The 19629-nt window shown below is 41.8% G+C and overlaps 1 protein-coding gene across 1 annotated transcript in view; it reads left to right on the forward strand.

Annotated features, from left to right (window-relative positions):
• The window catches only part of LOC133618419 (AP-2 complex subunit mu-A-like), a 44123-nt gene that overhangs the window by 13861 nt on the left and 10633 nt on the right, over positions 1-19629 (forward strand). The window contains exons 3-10 of the mRNA XM_061978754.1: positions 8372-8637; positions 8730-8812; positions 10576-10581; positions 10710-10845; positions 13179-13323; positions 13527-13544; positions 19267-19386; positions 19459-19594. Of these exons, the coding sequence (XP_061834738.1) occupies positions 8372-8637; positions 8730-8812; positions 10576-10581; positions 10710-10845; positions 13179-13323; positions 13527-13544; positions 19267-19386; positions 19459-19594 (910 nt within the window). The remainder of the gene's footprint in view (positions 1-8371; positions 8638-8729; positions 8813-10575; positions 10582-10709; positions 10846-13178; positions 13324-13526; positions 13545-19266; positions 19387-19458; positions 19595-19629) is intronic.

The following is a 19629-nucleotide window of genomic DNA, read 5'->3' on the forward strand; positions in this document are numbered from 1 at the left end:
TATATATATATATATATATATATATATATATATATATATATATATATAAACTGTGGACCAGCTCTATACTCTCGGCAGGGTCCTTGAGGGTGCATGGGAGTTTGCCCAACCAGTCTACATGTGCTTTGTGGACTTGGAGAAGGCATTCGACCGTGTACCCCGGGAAGTCCTGTGGGGAGTGCTCAGAGAGTATGGGTTAACGGACTGTCTTATTGTGGCAGTTCGCTCCCTGTATAATCAGTGTCAGAGCTTGGTCCGCATTGCCGGCAGTAAGTCGGACACGTTTCCAGTGAGGGTTGGACTCCGCCAAGGCTGCCCTTAGTCACCGATTCTGTTCATAACCTTTATGGACAGAATTTCTAGGCGCAGTCAGGGCGTTGAGGGGATCTGGTTTGGTGGCTGCAGGATTAGGTCACTGCTATTTGCAGATGATGTGGTCCTGATGGCTTCCTCCGGCCAAGATCTTCAGCTCTCACTGGATCGGTTCGCAGCCGAGTGTGAAGCGACTGGGATGGGAATCAGCACCTCCAAGTCCGAGTCCATGGTTCTCTCCCTGAAAAGGGTGGAGTGCCATCTCCGGGTTGGGGAGGAGATCTTGCCCCAAGTGGAGGAGTTCAAGTACCTCGGAGTCTTGTTCACGAGTGGGGGAAGAGTGGATCGTGAGATCGACAGGCGGATCGGTGCGGCGTCTTCAGTAATGCGGACGCTGTATCGATCCGTTGTGGTGAAGAAGGAGCTGAGCCGGAAGGCAAAGCTCTCGATTTACCGGTCGATCTACGTTCCCATCCTCACCTATGGTCATGAGCTTTGGGTCATGACTGAAAGGACAAGATCACGGGTACAAGCGGCCGAAATGAGTTTCCTCCGCCGAGTGGCGGGGCTCTCCCTTAGAGATAGGGTGAGAAGCTCTGTCATTCGGGGGGAGCTCAAAGTAAAGCCGCTGCTCCTCCACATCGAGAGGAGCCAGATGAGGTGGTTCGGGCATCTGGTCAGGATGCCACCCGAACGCCTCCCTAGGAAGGTGTTTCGGGCACATCCGACCGGTAGGAGGCCACGGGGAAGACCCAGGACACGCTGGGAAGACTATGTCTCCCGGCTGGCCTGGGAACGCCTCGGGATCCCCCGGGAGGAGCTGGACGAAGTCGCTGGGGAGAGGGAAGTCTGGGCTTCCCTGCTTAAGCTGCTGCCCCCGCGACCCGACCTCGGATAAGCGGAAGAAGATGGATGGATGGATGGATGGATATATATAAATAACTAAATAGTTACTTTTCACAGTAACGCATTACTTTTTGGTGTAAGTAACTGAGTTACTTTTGAAATAAAGTAACTATTTACTGGTTTTCAGTAACTAACCCAACACTGATCCTTTGTGTGACTCAAGCAACATTTTCTTCTTTAAACACCAAGTTCAATAGAAAAATGTCAAATCTGTGTTAGCGCAGGTTTGTGCCTAATAGAATCTTCTCGTCCTGATCTTCTTTCTGGTTTACCCACACAGCTTTGAAAGTACACCGACTACCCAATACACCCATGTTTACTTCAACTCATCCTCATTTTGTCTTGCCGTAAAGAGCCATTATTAGGGCAAATTGTCTCCTGATGATATCATGATCAACACCACGTGTCTGTGTGTACGCCATGCACGAAAATGTCTCTTGTGCATTTTTGCTGCTCTTCATCCTCTTTTCCTCTCTTATCACCATTTCCCTTGATCTCTCCGTAACGGCCCATGTAGGAATAGGTAAGCGAAGCGCATACCTGACACGCATGACCTCTCCCTCCCCGTTTTAAATAGCTCCTTCTATTCTAAACTGCATGCCCATTAATTTCTCCCAGCATGAGTCACCTGCCATGAAACACACCCATCACACAAGAGTCATGTACGAAAGCCAGCCAGTCATTTGGTTATTGTTGGGTACGAGCAAAGACGTTCGCATGGAGTTTGCGCATGGGATAAGATGCTTGTTGATGGGGAACTGCACTTTCTGTGGAATTTTAACTGTCATTCACAGTCTGGATGTGGACAAGAACACATGTTTTTCCTTCTTTATGCATTCTAACTCATAAAAAAAAAAGCTCTCAAAAGTAGCTAACAATGGAGGTCGTTGGTAACAATGTTTCTAACAATGGAGGTCGTTGGTAATATTTCTAACAATGGAGGTCGTTGGTAATATTTCTAACAATGGAGGTCGTTGGTAACAATATTTCTAACAATGGAGGTCGTTGGTAACAATGTTTCTAACAATGGAGGTCGTTGGTAACAATGGAGGTAGTTGGTAACAATGTTTCTAGCAATGGAGATCGTTGGTAACAATGTTTCTAGCAATGGAGGCCGTTGGTAACAATGTTTCTAACAATGGAGGTCGTTGGTAACAATGTTTCTAACAATGGAGGCCGTTGGTAACAATGTTTCTAACAATGGAGGTCGTTGGTAACAATGTTTCTAGCAATGGAGGCCGTTGGTAACAATGTTTCTAACAATGGAGGCCGTTGGTAACAATGTTTCTAACAATGGAGGTCGTTGGTAACAATGTAGCTAACAATGGAGGTCGTTGGTAACAATGTTTCTAACAATGGAGGTCGTTGATAACAATGTTTCTAACAATGGAGGTCGTTGGTAATATTTCTAACAATGGAGGTCGTTGGTAATATTTCTAACAATGGAGGTAGTTGGTAATATTTCTAACAATGGAGGTCGTTGGTAATATTTCTAACAATGGAGGTCGTTGGTAACAATGTTTCTAACAATGGAGGTCGTTGGTAACAATGTTTCTAACAATGGAGGTCGTTGGTAACAATGTTTGTAACAATGGAGGTCGTTGGTAACAATGTTTTTAACAATGGAGGTCGTTGGTAACAATGTTTCTAGCAATGGAGGTCGTTGGTAACAATGTTTCTAGCAATGGAGGTCGTTGGTAACAATGTTTCTAGCAATGGAGGTCGTTGGTAACAATGTAGCTAACAATGGAGGCCGTTGGTAACAATGTAGCTAACAATGGAGGTTGTTGGTAACAATGTTTCTAACAATGGAGGTCTTTGGTAACAATGTTTCTAACAATGGAGGTCGTTGGTAACAATGGTTCTAACAATGGAGGTCGTTGGTAACAATGTTTCTAACAATGTTTCTAACAATGGAGGTAGTTGGCAACAATGTAGCTAACAATGGAGGTCGTTGGTAACAATGGAGGTCGATGGTAACAATGTTTCTAACAATGGAGATCGTTGGTAACAATGTAGCTAACAATGGAGGTCGTTGGTAACAATGTAGCTAACAATGGAGGTCGTTGGCAACAATGTAGCTAACAATGGAGGTCGTTGGTAACAATGTAGCTAACAATGGAGGTCGTTGGTAACAATGTAGCTAACAATGAAGGTCGTTGGTAACAATGTAGCTAACAATGGAGGTCGTTGGTAACAATGTAGCTAACAATGGAGGTCGTTGGTAACAATGGAGGTCGATGGTAACAATGTTTCTAACAATGGAGATCGTTGGTAACAATGTAGCTAACAATGGAGGTCATTGGTAACAATGTTTCTAACAATGAAGGTCGTTGGTAACAATGGAGGTCGTTGGTAACAATGTTTCTAACAATCGAGATCGTTGGTAACAATGTTTCTAACAATGGAGGTCGTTGGCAACAATGTAGCTAACAATGGAGGTAGTTGGTAACATTGTAGCTAACAATGGAGGTAGTTGGTAACAATGTAGCTAACAATGGAGGTAGTTGGCAACAATGTAGCTAGCAATGGAGGTAGTTGGTAACAATGTAGCTAACAATGGAGGTAGTTGGTAACAATGTAGCTAACAATGGAGGTAGTTGGTAACAATGTAGCTAACAATGGAGGTAGTTGGATTCGCTGTATTCCGCCTACAGCTGGGCAGAATGAATCAAACCTGATATCCCAGTATTTTCATGCCGAATGGCGATATACGATATCTTAAACAAAACGTGCTAAGTGTTTTATGGCTAGATAACCAGCACAACCTTTTTGTTTTAAGTAGTAACATGTTGCTTATTCTTTTTTATAAAGTCAATAGTTAGTGGTTACTATGTCGAAGCAGTTTTGGTCAATTTTGTTCATTAACGTTGGGTTTATAATCTCACGCTTGTGCGCGGGGATACATGGAGCTTCCACTTGCTGTTTTAGTTTGAAACTACTCTTCAGCCACCCAGCCGCCGTACCAGGCTAGTCCGCACGTGCTACGGGGAGAGTCACTTTCAAGCCGAACATTTGACACACCGGCATAGAGGCGCTATCGCCAGCTGCTGTACTAAGTCGCTAACAGGACTGCACAATATAAACAGATGAGATTAGTGATACAGTCGCTATAAGGAGAGTTATAGCATACCTGCCAACTACTCCGGTTTTCCTGTAATTAGTACGGTTTTCATCAACCTATTCCGGGTTACGGTTGCAGTGATAAAAAATACGGTTTTTCATTCATTAAAAAAAAAATTTTTTTTTAAAGTTTTATTCACGAAATCGCGTAACAACAATGACAATCGACACTGCTTCCCATAACTTCCTATCGAGCCATTCCGAATGCCATGCGCGAGGCTATTTATAGCACCGCTGCCAAGCACGAGGCACCAGTTGCCATTGTTTCCAAACGAGCGAACGATCATGGAATCAGCCGGAGAAAAATCGCAAACGAGTCTTAAACCGAAAAGAAAACTGCAGTCATTCCGTGAAGAATATTCAAAAGCCTATCCGGGAATAATTATCCGTTCCAAAAAGGGTGAAAACTACGCGAATTGCACCTTGTGCAGACAAGATTTTTCGATCGGACACGGAGGAATTAGCGATGTAAAAGACCACGTTGGGACAAAAAAACACAAGTCTAATGCCGTTGCTAGCGATACAAGTGGAAAACTTTCAACGTTTTTCGTCGCCCAAACAGATTCTTTGGATGTGATAAATGCCGAAGTTTTATTTACGGAGGCAATAATTGAGCATGGACTTCCAATCGCACTGGCTGTTTACAGTATGATAATTGTGATAGAAATGTGAATTTTAGGCACAGAATATTTTTTACAATTGAACAAGGCAGTAGATTATACAAGCTTGGACAGAAAGTTAATAATGACACCAATTTTTTTTTTTAATTGAATTGTTTAGTACTGTTTTACCATTTGTTTACTGTAAAAAGTGTTTATACTGTTTATACTTTCAATTAACAAATTGAAGTCTTGTGAAAGGTTGACAGGATAACTGGCATTAACTGTCAAAATAATTTCAAACTATTGAAGTTAGCTTACAGAATAAACATGTCAATCAACCCATATGATTTTTGCTGTAATATTTTTGTTTTGAAAAGTCACTGTGACTGATAGAAAAGTGATGGTTTTAGCAACATTTTAACCTGTCTGAATGCTAATAATCATTTTGCGTCGGCCTGAACCCCCCACCAGGACTTTGTCCTGGACCTACCGGGGCCTGCGGCCCCTGGACCCTGGTTACTAGGTTTTTCTGATTTCAAAAGTTGGCAGCTATGTTATAGGTTCTCAAGTAAATTGATGTGTGAGTAGTAAATAAATCTGTAGTCACTCATTGATAGCCAAATGCAGTCTGTGACCAAAGCATTGCATCGCTCGGGAGTCGAGAAGTCGGCACCGTAGCCGCCAAATTATTTGGAAAAAGTTATTGTGTTGTGTGTCAGAGAAGCCTACATAAACAAGCAAGGGACGGACGGGGTTGCGCTAAAGGGAATGCCCATAAAAAGATACAGGTATGGCGGTATCGTCTAAAATATATATAACTTTTTAAAATATACTAGTATTAACTGTAATACCGGTACACCGCCCAGCCCTTATTCCGTATATAAAGCACTCTTTTGTATACACGCTGTAAGTGTAATGTTGTAACCGGCACATTTATAATAACATGTAATATTTACATGATTTGGTCATTTCAAGCATATTATTTTCACAGAAACTTTACAACGTTCGCTCTTAACTACTAACTACTCATGACAGCCAAAAACTACTATTTTGGAACAAATGATGATCCAGAACCTTATATTTTTGAGCCTGAATATAAGGAGGATGAGCTCCAAGTTTCAGAAGCCAAGTGCTTAGCGGATCCAGCGAAACAAGAAATACAAAACAATCACTTGCTGAGATGCCGGCTGATGGGATATTCATATCTTCCCGTTTAAATGAAGAATGGATGATAATCCTCACGCAAGTAAAACAAAAAACAAGTACTATACAAGTGTGAGGCATGAATTCTCATCCAGCACAAACATTTGACAACTCTGAGGCGATGCAGCAGCTCAACAACTTAATATATTATTAGCTGCACAAGCTAACTTGCTCTCTTTGATCACGGCGTCACTAAAAGTAGTTCTTCTGCATTAGGGCTTATAATAACAATAACGTAATACTTCATGTGCAGGTCACCACATGTATATGGAGTATTGTCGGTTGTTTTTGGATGTTTTTATAGGGCTTTATGAGCGCAATTGTAACGCTTACATGGGCTAGGCGGGTTAAAAGTATAAACCGTGTAACAGAAGATGGTTCGTCTAGGAGCCTGAGGTATGAAAGATGACGACAACTAGTTATCTTGGTTTCGACTGCATTAAATGTATTAACACACGAATATAAATGACACAGATGACACAATAGAAAAAAATAAAAAATAATGCCCAAAACAAAAATACAAGATGCAGTCCTTCTGCCTTCTCGGAACCAGTTCACAGATCAGTTCAAAAGGTACGCAAATGCTTTCGCGTCAGTCCAAAAGTTCAGTTCAAAAACAAAAGTAATCCAAAAAGGTTCGCGGCGGAGGAGAAACAAATGCTTGTCCTACCGCGTAGGTGTTTAGCTCGCCATTTGTTGAGTTGAGTTTGAAGGTGGATAGGAAGCTCAGGTTGTTTGGGTCAACGGGTATTCCTTCCCGTAAAAAAAACCTGACCTAAAAGTCCAAAAAAAACAAAGTGAGTAACCTAGTTACCTCTTCACTAGCAAAGTACATTATATATGTACTTGAAAGCATAATGTAAGCATTCAATTGTCCCGAATGACTAATTTGTTGTACTAATAAACCAATTGATATGACATAATTAACCATGTTGATTAATATACAATCATGAGTCATTAACTCATTAAAATGAACATTCATAATACATTTCTAATACAGATCATGATTTCTTATCTAAATTGATAAAACTCAATCATAGATCAATTACATATTCAATTACAAGTTCAATTACAAATTAAATTACAAATTAATTTACAAGTGCACTTATATAACATAGTTTCATAATAATGACTCATTAGAAACTCAATGTATCATAATTCTTATTCAAGTACTTATCCAAACATTCAAAATTGATAAACAATCAAGCAAAGTTAAATTAAAGTGTTGCGCAACAACCTAAATACACGCACCTGCGTTCCATCTGATTCGCATCCACAAAGTGGCAAAAGCATATTAGCAGTTTAAAGCCCTTTGCCACTTTGCTAAACTAAACTGTTGCCTATAAATCAGCTGGATGATCAAAAAGAAAATAAAACATAATTACCTGAGTAATCGAGGCAAAACAACATACCATGCACGCCCCGATAATCGAACATGCCGGCTCTATGGAAGAATGGCAGCGGTTAGCGCCTATGCTAAAACAAATGCTAAAATAATATTGGCGACATGACACATGATTGTGAGTTTGGAATTCTATTGATTATGGCATTGCAAAAGACTCACCTAATTAAGAAGTTTGGAAAGTGTGAGAATGAGAAGATTTTGCAAGTTTCTTCTCAAGCGCGTCTCACAGCACCGCAGCCACAGCAGACGGGAGGGGGTTGTGAAGTGAGCAGCACTTCCTTAAAAAGGAAGTGAGCGGCAGGAAGTAACCCTCCACAATAAAAGTATTTGCACTGTATGCGCCTTTTCAATGGGTATTTTAAATATGGGTTACACAATGTATTACCTTTATTGTTAGCCACTGCCGTATAGTACATGTTAGACTTCCTAAAAAAAGAAAAACATAGTGTGTTTTCTTGTCTTTATATTGGGATTGTGAATGATAGGCAAACAAAAAAAAGTGCAGTTCCCCTGTAAAGCAGAACCTCATTTGTAGGATCGCGACTAAATTTGCATTGACTTATTTAGGCTCTTGGTAGTGCAAACATGTGCTATTTATGTACTTTTACAAGGTTTGTCTCAAGACAAACTATTATGTTAGTTGACAAGAAGGGCTGTAAAATGGATGTGAATTCAATTGGTTCAACTTTTTCTCTAAAGATGTCACTTGGAATGTTTATTTATGCCTTTTTTCTCTGTGAGCATCACACAGCTCTACATATTTTCTCTGCAAGAACTTCCAGTCAAGTTCCTCTCCCGTCTTGCTTCCTTGCCAATCCAGACGCAATGCGGTGGACGCGTTCCGCGTGAACGTGATCCACGCGCGGCAGCAGGTGCGCTCTCCGGTGACCAACATCGCCCGCACCAGCTTCTTCCACGTGAAGCGCTCCAACATCTGGTTGGCGGCCGTCACCAAGCAGAACGTCAACGCCGCCATGGTGTTCGAGTTCCTCTACAAGATGTGCGACGTCATGACGGCCTACTTTGGCAAGATCAGCGAGGAGAACATCAAGAACAACTTTGTGCTCATCTACGAGCTGCTCGACGGTAAGAAGTCCCCGAATCAGATGCATATTGTCCTACTTTGTCCTCTCACCCAGCTCATCTCTTATTGGAAGTTTCATTTTGTGTTTGTTCAGAGATTCTGGACTTTGGATACCCCCAGAACTCAGAAACTGGAGCACTGAAGACCTTCATCACTCAGCAAGGCATTAAGGGACAGGTCAGTTTTTTTTTTTTTAAAGAGATGTCCGATAAATGCTTTAAAATGTAATAACGGAAATTGTCTGTATCTGTTTGAAAATTATCGGTATCTGTTTCAAAAAGTAAAATTTATGACTTTTTAAAACGCCACTGTGTACACGGACGTGGGGAGAAGTACAGAGCGCCAATAAACCTTAAAGGGGAACATTATGTATGATGTATTATGTACCTTAATCATAATTGGTTCAAATGATGATGATGCCACTTGAAAGTTCTAGATGTGCCAGTACCGTATTTTCCGCACCATAAGCCGCCCTGGGTTATAAGCCGCGCCTTCAATGAACGGCATATTTCAAAACTTTGTCCACCTATAAGCCGCCCCGTGTTATAAGCCGCATCTAACTGCGCTAAAGGAATGTCAAAAAAACAGTCAGATAGGTCAGTCAAACTTTAATAATATATTAAAAACCAGGGTGATGTGGGCGCGCATGGAGTCGTATATCAACATGGACGGAGCTGCGTGAAAAAAGCCACCCGGCCTCTTCGCATAAACTTACCTTAACCACTCGCTCATCTTTTCTTCATCCATCCATCCCTTCGAGTTAGCTTTTATGATGACGCCGGCTGGAAAGGTCTCTTTTGGCAAGGTCTTCCTTTTGAATATCACCATGGGTGGAAGTTTCTGGCCATTAGCATGGCAAGCTAGAACCACAGTGAAGGATGACTTCTCATTCCCTGTGGTGCGAATATTCACCGTACGTGCTCCCGTTGTATCCACAGTGCGGTTCACAGGAATATCAAAAGTCAGTGGAACCTCGTCCGTGTTGATAATGTTCTCTGGCCGGATCTTTTTTTCAGCTATCTTGTTTTTACAATATGCACGGAAAGTAGCCAGCTTTTCTTGAAAGTCTTTAGGCAGTTGCTGTGAAATAGTAGTCCGTGTGCGGATGGAGAGATTGCGTCTTTTCATGAACCGGAAACCTGTCGCTTAGTAGGAGCCATTTTGTGGTCTTTACAGATGTAAACACACAAAGGAAATGAAACGTAATATCCGCGCGCTTTTTCTTCTTCTACGGGGGCGGGTGGTTGCTTACAGTAGAAGAAGAAGCGCTTCCTGTTCTATGGGGGCGGGTGCTTACCTTGGCGGTTGCTTGCGTAGAAGAAGAAGCACTTCCTCTTCTACGGGGAAAAAAGATGGTGGCTGTTTACCGTAGTTGCGAGACCGAAACTTTATGAAAATGAATCTTAATATTAATCCATATATAAAGCGCACCGGGTTATAAGCCGCACTGTCAGCTTTTGAGTAAATTTGTGGTTTTTAGGTGCGGCTAATAGTGCGGAAAATACGGTACATATTTATACCCACTCGTAGTGGGCGGAGCTTGGCGAGGAGCAGTTTGTTTTTTCCCGTCATCAACTATCAGTGTCATTACTTGACTTTAAATGATCCGATCTCCTTCCAGACTGTTGTAAGGACTTTAAGGTCAGGAACTGATCATGAAATTGGGATTGCCCCCTTTTTGCTAGAAAACTAAAACAGAGGTAACCTCCCATCACATGCTCCAGTCTTCCTAATTTTCAGGAATGGCGTGACGGCATGCGTCATTCGCCAGCTCGTGGGAACCCTGAGGTGCACGAGGGCCCATTCAAAGCTGCTTGCAGCTTTAATTTCAAATATGTTTGTTAACTTTGTAAGACTGCATTTTTTATTATGTCATGTGTCATTTTCTTCCACATGCATTCCTTCCTACATCTGGACTGGGTTACTATTTCCTGCTTCAGCACCAGGTAATAAAAACATTCTTTTTTCCCCTCCTTGCCAGCTGCAGCGCACGGCCATCTGCTCTCTTTTCCAGCGTGCCTTTCAGAGTTGTCTGGCGCTTCTGCCTTAATGAGGTTTCTAATGTTGTCTTTAGACAAAAGAGGAGCAGTCTCAGATCACCAGCCAGGTGACTGGGCAGATCGGCTGGCGTCGCGAGGGCATCAAATATCGTCGCAATGAACTCTTCCTGGATGTGCTGGAGAGCGTCAACCTGCTCATGTCACCGCAAGGTCTGTTTGATAGTAATCAACATATTGCCCTATTTTGACCAAACCAAATGTTTGGAGTGGAGTGATAGTAAAATACATACTTGCCAACCCTCCCGAATTTTCCGGGAGACTCCCGAAATTCAGCGCCTCTCCCGAAAATCTCCCGGGACAAATATTCTCCCGAAAATCTCCCGATTTTCAGCCGGAGCTGGAGGCCACGCCCCCTCCAGCTCCATGCGGACCTGAGTGAGGACAGCCTTTTTTCACGACGGGAGGACAACAAGGTGACAAGAACTAAATCATCCAGACTAGAGACAAATTGTAATATTATGTTTATCTTACCTAAAAATAAATATATTTATTAATTAAAAAAAAAAAAAAAAAAAAAAAATTTTTACTATATTTTGCTAAAAACATCTAAATTAATTATATTTTTTTTGTATTTTTTCTGACTCCTTATTACATCCAACATATTAGAAATAATTAATTTTATATTATCATAATAATTCATTTAATATGACCATATTTAATTATTAAAATAATTGCTTGTTTATCAACAACTTTAGCATTTTATTCATTACATTTTGAAGCTCTCAGAAGCCAAGTTATGTTATATTCCTTAAGATTTATTTATGCAAGTTTGAAGTATCAATTATCCAAACACAGTTTTGTTTGCATATTTTCGGGATATTAGAGATGCGCGGTTTGCGGGCACAACCGCGGAGTCCGCGGATTATCCGCGGATCGGGCGGATGAAATTAAAAAAAATTAGATTTTATCCGCGGGTCGGGTCGGGCGGTTGAAATTAAAAAAAAAATTAGATTTTAAATAGATTCAGGCGGGTGGCAGTTAAACCAATTGGGAAATATATATACATAGTTAAATGTTGTTACCCACATACGAAAAACGAGCAGGCACCTGCTGCATATGCCACAACAGAAGAAAAAAAAAAAAGAGAGATGGACACTTTTACGGAGCGGAGAAGGGACGCCTCGCCGGGGGAAGGGGCCTCGGTCCCGGCCCCCGACACCAGCAGATGACATGGCACCCCAAACCATCACCCAACCATGCAAATTTTGCATTTCCTTTGGAAATCGAGGTCCCAGAGTCTGGAGGAAGACAGGAGAGGCACAGGATCCACGTTGCCTGAAGTCTAGTGTAAAGTTTCCACCATCAGTGATGGTTTGGGGTGCCATGTCATCTGCTGGTGTCGGTCCACTCTGTTTCCTGAGATCCAGGGTCAACGCAGCCGTCTACCAGCAAGTTTTAGAGCACTTCATGCTTCCTGCTGCTGACCTGCTCTATGGAGATGGAGATTTCAAGTTCCAACAGGACTTGGCGCCTGCACACAGCGCAAAATCTACCCGTGCCTGGTTTACGGACCATGGTATTTCTGTTCTAAATTGGCCCGCCAACTCCCCTGACCTTAGCCCCATAGAAAATCTGTGGGGTATTGTGAAAAGGAAGATGCAGAATGCCAGACCCAAAAACGCAGAAGAGTTGAAGGCCACTATCAGAGCAACCTGGGCTCTCATAACACCTGAGCAGTGCCAGAAACTCATCGACTCCATGCCACGCCGCATTAACGCAGTAATTGAGGCAAAAGGAGCTCCAACCAAGTATTGAGTATTGTACATGCTCATATTTTTCATTTTCATACTTTTCAGTTGGCCAACATTTCTAAAAATCCCTTTTTTGTATTAGCCTTACACAATATTCTAATTTTGTGACACACGGAATTTTGGATTTTCATTTGTTGCCACTTCAAATCATCAAAATTAAATGAAATAAACATTTGAATGCATCAGTCTGTGTGCAATGAATAAATATAATGTACAAGTTACACCTTTTGAATGCAATTACTGAAATAAATCAAGTTTTTCAAAATATTCTAATTTACTGGCTTTTACCTGTATGTATATATGTATGTGTGTATATATATATATATATATATATATATATATATATATATATATATATATATATATATATATATATATATAAAATACTTGACTTGGTGAATTCTAGCTGTCAATATACTCCCCCCCCCCCCTCTTAACCACGCCTCCAACCACGCCCCAACCCACCCCGACCACACCCTCCACCCCCCCACCTCCCGAAATCGGAGCTCTCAAGGTTGGCAAGTATGCAAATGCGTCACCGGTGGTTTTGGACCTCTGGTCTACATAACATATAATGGTGATTGTTTAGTAAAAATGTTGCGCAAATTATGTTTCACAGGCCATCTCAGGGTTCACCCTAGATTGCCACTATATACGTGGCGTACCTAATGTTGTGGCCCGTCAGTGTGTATTCACACTGGAAGTCCGTAAGTATCTGATGTGCTCTTTCAGGTCAGGTCCTCAGCGCCCACGTGTCAGGCCGAGTCGTGATGAAGAGTTACCTTAGCGGGATGCCCGAGTGCAAATTCGGCATGAACGACAAGATCGTCATCGACAAGCAAGGCAAGGGAGGCGCGTCCGACGATGCCGGGAAGAGGTGAGCGCACCGCAGGAGGTCACATTCGGCCTCGGTGGATGAGAAAGAAGCACCCTGTATGTCTGTGTGTCGTCTTGTTGTCACTTAACAAGACACAAAATGTACTATTTGTTTTGATTTTTTTTTTTTTCCCCTTTTCCTTTTTTTTTGGTTGCATCTCTCCTCTCTGTCCCTGTCTTTCTTTTCTATGTGCTGTACCTCAGTGATTTAGGGGGAGGAAGGTACTGTACTGACAAGTGTCCTCACCCTGACACACACACACACACACACACAAAGTGTACATCTCATACGTACATCTCATGCACTGACGCAAGTCAACTTTTCTGCACCCTTGTGGTTGTTTCCTCTTTTGGTTTTCACCTTCCTGCTTGACCTCTTAACCCTTCACACAACCCTAACAGGGACTGATTTCAACATCATTAATCTATTGCCATTATTTTCTGTCTTAGAGCCAGCTGTTTCAGTGTGTGTTGACTTCATTGTCGCTAGTGTAGTCTGTCCCTCCAGGATTTTGCAACGTCAATTTGCGCAATTTTAACCAATCCCAGCGAATTATGCGTGACCTTCCAATTTAGTCCAATACCTGCAATTTCCCTACACTTTTTGGCCAATCCGATTTGTCCCAGCAGCACTCAAACGCAGCACAACTGTCAAACCAATCAAATGTCTCCCTGCATCGCCCCATGTGTTCACTTCCTTGTTTACATTGACAAAGATTCATTCATTCACTTGTTAATTTTCATCATTCATTAGACTTGGACTTCCTTTTTATTGTCATTCAAATTTGAACTTTACAGCACAGATAAGAACGAAATTTCGTTACATAAGCTCATGGTGGTGCAGGATAAAAAAGCAAAAAGGTGCATATATAAATAAATAAATATATACAGTAAAGAAAATAAGTATTTGAACACCCTGCTATTTTGCAAGTTCTCCCACTTAGAAATCATGGAGGGGTCTGAAATTTTCATGGTAGGTGCATGTCTACTGTATGAGAGATAATCTAAAAAGAAAAATCCAGAAATCTCAATCTATGATTTTTTAACAATTTATTTGTGTGATACAGCTGAAAATAAGTATTTGAACACCAACATTAATATTTGGTAGAGTAGCCTTTGTTTGCAATTACAGAGGTCAAACGTTTCCTGTAGTTCTTCACCAGGTTTGCACAGACTACAGGAGGGATTTTGGCCCACTCCTCCACACAGATCTTTTCTAGATCAGTCAGGTTTCTGGGCTGTCGCTGAGTAACACAGACTTTCAGCTCCCTCCAAAGATTTTCAATTGGATTTAGGTCTGGAGACTGGCTAGACCACTCCAGAACCTTGATATGGTTCTTACAAAGCCACTTCTTGGTTTTCCTGGCTGTGTGCTTTGGGTCATTGTCATGTTGGAAGATCCAGCCATGACTCATCTTCAATGATCTGACTGAGGGAAGGAGGTTTTTGGCCAAAATCTCACAATACATGGCTGCAGTCATTCTCTCCTTAATACAGTACAGTCGTCCTGTCCCAAGAGCAGAAAAACACCCCCAAAGCATGATGCTACCACCCCCATGCTTCACAGTAGGGATGGTGTTCTTGGGATGCTACGCATCATTCTTCTTCCTCCAAACACGCACAGTGGAATTATGACCAAAAAGGTAAATTTTGGTCTCATCTGTCCACAAAACTTTCTCCCATGACTCCTCTGGATCATCCAAATGGTCATTGGCAAACTTAACTTAACTTAACATGTGCTGGTTTAAGCAGGGGAACCTTCCGTGCCATGCATGATTTCAAAGCATGACGTCTTAGTGTATTACCAACAGTGACCATGGAAACAGTGGTCCCAGCTCTTTTCAGGTCATTGACCAAGTCCTGCCGTGTAGTCCTGGGCTGATTCCTCACCTTTATTAGCATCATTGAGACCCCACGAGGCGATATCTTGCATGGGGCTCCACTCCGATTGAGATTGACCGTCATGTTTAGCTTCTTCCATTTTCTAATGATTTCTCCAACAGTGGACCTTTTTTCACCAAGCTGCTTGGCAATATCTCTGTAGCCCTTTCCATCCTTGTGGAGTTGTACAATTTTGTCTCTGGTGTCTTTTGACAGCTCTTTGCTCTTAGCCATGCTGAATGTTTGGGTCTTACTGATTGTATGGGGTGGACAGGTGTATTTATGCAGCTAACGACCTCACACAGGTGTATCTGATTCAGGATAATACCGTGGAGTGGAGGAGGACTTTTAAAGGCGGACTAACAGGTCTTTGAGGGTCAGAATTCTAGCTGATAGACAGGTGTTCAAATACTTATTTTCAGCTGTATCACACGAATAAATTGTTAAAAAATCATAGATTGTGATTTCTGGATTTTTCTTTTTAGGTTATCTCTCATACAGTGGACATGCACCTACCGTGAAAATTTCAGACCCCTCCATGATTTCTAAGTGGGAGAACTTGCAAAATAGCAGGGTGTTCAAATACTTATTTTCTTGACTGTATATATATATATATATATATATAGAAATAAATATATATAAATAAATAGATTACTGTACAGATAAATATATTGCACTTTTTCACATGCGTCCACGTTTATGGATGTATGTTATATTGTCTTTTTTATTCCAGCGAGTTAATCCATTTGGGGGGAGTTGAGGGGTAATTTAATTATGGTTAAAGTTAAAGTACCAATGATTGTCACACACACATTAGGTGCGGCGGAATTATTCTCTGCATTTGACCCATCACCCTTGATCACCCCCTGGGAGGTGAGGGGAGCAGTGGGCAGCAGCGGTGGCTGCGCCCGGGAATCATTTTTGGTGATTTAACCCCCAATTCCAACCCTTGATGCTGAGTGCCAAGCAGGGAGGTAATGGCTCCCATTTTTTTTATAGTCTTTGGTATGACTCGGCCGGGTTTTGAACTCACAACTTACCGATCTCAGGGCGGACACTCTAACCACTAGGCCACTGAGTAGGTCGATGATGCGTTCAAGAGTCTTACGGCTTGAGGGAAGAAGCTGTTACAGAACCTGGAGGTTCTGCTTCGGAGGCTGCGGAACCTCTTACTGAGCACTCTTTTACTTACCAACAAACATCATTGCTATTGACCGCTCTTAATGTTCTCACCAAAAGTGCAGGGTTAGGGTTAGTTGGAACATCAACAAAATTTTACTTTCAACCTTCAAAACGGGAATGTGCACGGAATGACAATAAGGCAGGAGTGTCAAACTCATTTTCGTTGAGGGCCACATCGCAGTAACGGCTGCTGTCAGAGGGCCGCGTTTTTAAAATTAATTTATATTATGCATGCGGGTAATAACCTGTGATCAATCATGATTACCAAAATGCATATGCATTTAATTAGATTTTTTTTATGTATACATATAGCTTTAAAATCATAAATAAAGGTGACAAGCAGATATTTAACACTGTTTTTTTATCTCACAAAAATAGTTTTGCAATACAGTATATAATAATATAATTGGCATGATCAGATAATATTATTCAGATCAGATAATGCATTTTTTTCTGTCAAAATTGAAAGAACGAATGCATTTAGTGAAAATTTTTTATTGAAACCCATTTTTTCCAGACTTTGTGTGAATTGGTCACATGTGTAAACAGTAAACATGCCAGCAGATGGCGTACACTGTTGGTTAAAGGGGAACATTATCACAATTTCAGAAGGGTTAAAACCATTAAAAATCAGTTCCCAGTGGCTTATTTTATTTTTCGAAGTTTTTTCAAAATTTTACCCATCACGCAATATCCCTAAAAAAAAGCTTCAAAGTGCCTGATTTTAACCATCGTTATATACACCCGTCCATTTTCCTGTGACGTCACATAGTGAAGCCAACTCAAACAAACATGGCGGAAAGAACAGCAAGCTATAGCGACATTAGCTCGGATTCAGACTCGGATTTCAGCGGCTTAAGCGATTCAACAGATTACGCATGTATTGAAACGGATGGTTGTAGTGTGGAGGCAGGTAGCGAAAACGAAATTGAAGAAGAAACTGAAGCTATTGAGCCATATCGGTTTGAACCGTATGCAAGCGAAACCGACGAAAACGACACGACAGCCAGCGACACGGGAGAAAGCGAGGACGAATTCGGCGATCGCCTTCTAACCAACGATTGGTATGTTTGTTTGGCATTAAAGGAAACTAACAACTATGAACTAGGTTTACAGCATATGAAATACATTTGGCAACAACATGCACTTTGAGAGCGCAGACAGCCCATTTTTCATCAATTAATATATTCTGTAGACATACCCTCATGTCAGCAGGCCAGGGAAGCTAGGGTCGATATTCTTCTCTTGATCATCTTCGGTGGCATAAGGGACGGTGTGAGCCAAGACATGCAGGGGGTTTAGCTCGCTCGTCTGCGGGAACAAACTGCCGCCATTGCTTGCCGTGCTACCGAGGTCCTTTGTCCCTGAATTGCTCACACACTCCGGCAGATTCAATGGGGGTCTGGCGGCAGATTTCTTTGACTTTATGGTTGGAAATGCATCTGCTTTGAGTGTCGCAGGATATCCACACATTCTTGCCATCTCTGTCGCAGCATAGCTTTCGTCGGTAAAGTGTGCGGAACAATTTCTTGCCACTTTCGCATCTTTGGGCCACTGGTGCAACTTGAATCCGTCCCTGTTCGTGTTGTTACACCCTCCGACAACACACCGACGAGGCATGATGTCTCCAAGGTACGGAAAACAGTCGAAAAAACGGAAAATAACAGAGCTGATTTGACTCGGTGTTTGAGAAAATGGAGGATTGCTTCCCGATGTGACGTCATCACTCCGAGAGCGAATAACAGAAAGGCGTTTAATTCGCCAAAATTTACCCATTTAGAGTTCGGAAATCGGTTAAAAAAAAAAGATGGTCTTTTTTCTGCAACATCAAGGTATATATTGACACTTACATAGGTCTGGTGATAATGTTCCCCTTTAAGCTATTTATTAAATACACTAAACACACATTTATGCTGCACAATTATTCAACATTGAATCGACATTGAGGTTTTGATTAGTGTGATAAATTTCCCCATTTTTCTCTGCCGTCAGTGGCACATGAGCAAAGGCATGCAAAGTAACAACAATTAAGAGGAGAAAAAATATGATATGATATAGCCAATGTAGGAATCTTTCAGTTTGAACCAGAGTGGGCAATATGAGCCCATCAACACAGGCAAACGAGCGAGAATGCCGTGGTTACATGATCGCAACAAAAAAGACAACCCAAAGTAGACTTTCCCACTGGAAAAAAATGAACTTGAAGATATTCCATACTTATTTAAGTTCAACATTTGTTCACGTAGATGGGAGTCAATTTATATAATTTAAAAAAATTTCAAGAACAACTAACTTAGTTACCTTCGAATTACAGTACAATGGTAAAGAATTCTACAGTAACGAGAAAGGTTTATATGCTTTTAAATTGCATAATGTATTATGATTACATGACATAAACACTGTATAGTTTTTATCGATTGTCTAAGAGCATGATGTAGACAAAATCTCAGTCATCCGACGAGCCAGATTAAAAGGCTTAACGGGCCGCATGCGTCCCCCGGGCCTTAATTTGCCCAGGTCTGCTCTATACAGTATATAATATGATACTAATAAAGTACCAAAATGAAGCACCAACCTGAAGCACAAAAAATCCATATGCAATACATGATAAGCATATAGACAACAAAAACGTTTCATTTAAGATGAAAATCAAGCATATTTTGTTGGATCTGTTTAAGTTCTGTACTTTCTGTGGTGCAAAAAACACTTGATTACAAATTCAAAAAATCACTAGGAGATGTAATGTTATTAAAAAAATCAAATAAAGTGACAACAATCTTGGAGGGACTGAGTCGTGCTTGTATCTTGTAGCACTAGAGCATCGTCGTTCTGCTGGCTGCTATTTGGAAGTCTTTGCACTGATTGCTGTCATGTCTCGCAGTGGGAAGCAGTCCATCGCCATCGACGACTGCACCTTCCACCAGTGTGTGCGTCTCAGCAAGTTCGACTCGGAGCGCAGCATCAGCTTCATCCCCCCCGACGGAGAGTACGAGCTCATGAGGTCAGCGCGAGTGTGACGACGAGACGGGCGAGATGAACGTGCGTCACGAGACCTCTCCTCTCTCGCCCGCAGGTACCGCACCACTAAGGACATCATCCTGCCGTTCCGCGTCATCCCTCTGGTCCGCGAAGTTGGACGCACTAAACTTGAGGTGAAGGTGGTCATCAAGTCCAACTTCAAACCATCGCTGCTGGCTCAGAAGATCGAGGTGAGAATGACATACGCTCACTGGCCACAACATTA

Source organism: Nerophis lumbriciformis, linkage group LG19 (assembly GCF_033978685.3).
Source record: "Nerophis lumbriciformis linkage group LG19, RoL_Nlum_v2.1, whole genome shotgun sequence".
NCBI classification, from domain to species: Eukaryota; Metazoa; Chordata; class Actinopteri; order Syngnathiformes; family Syngnathidae; genus Nerophis; species Nerophis lumbriciformis.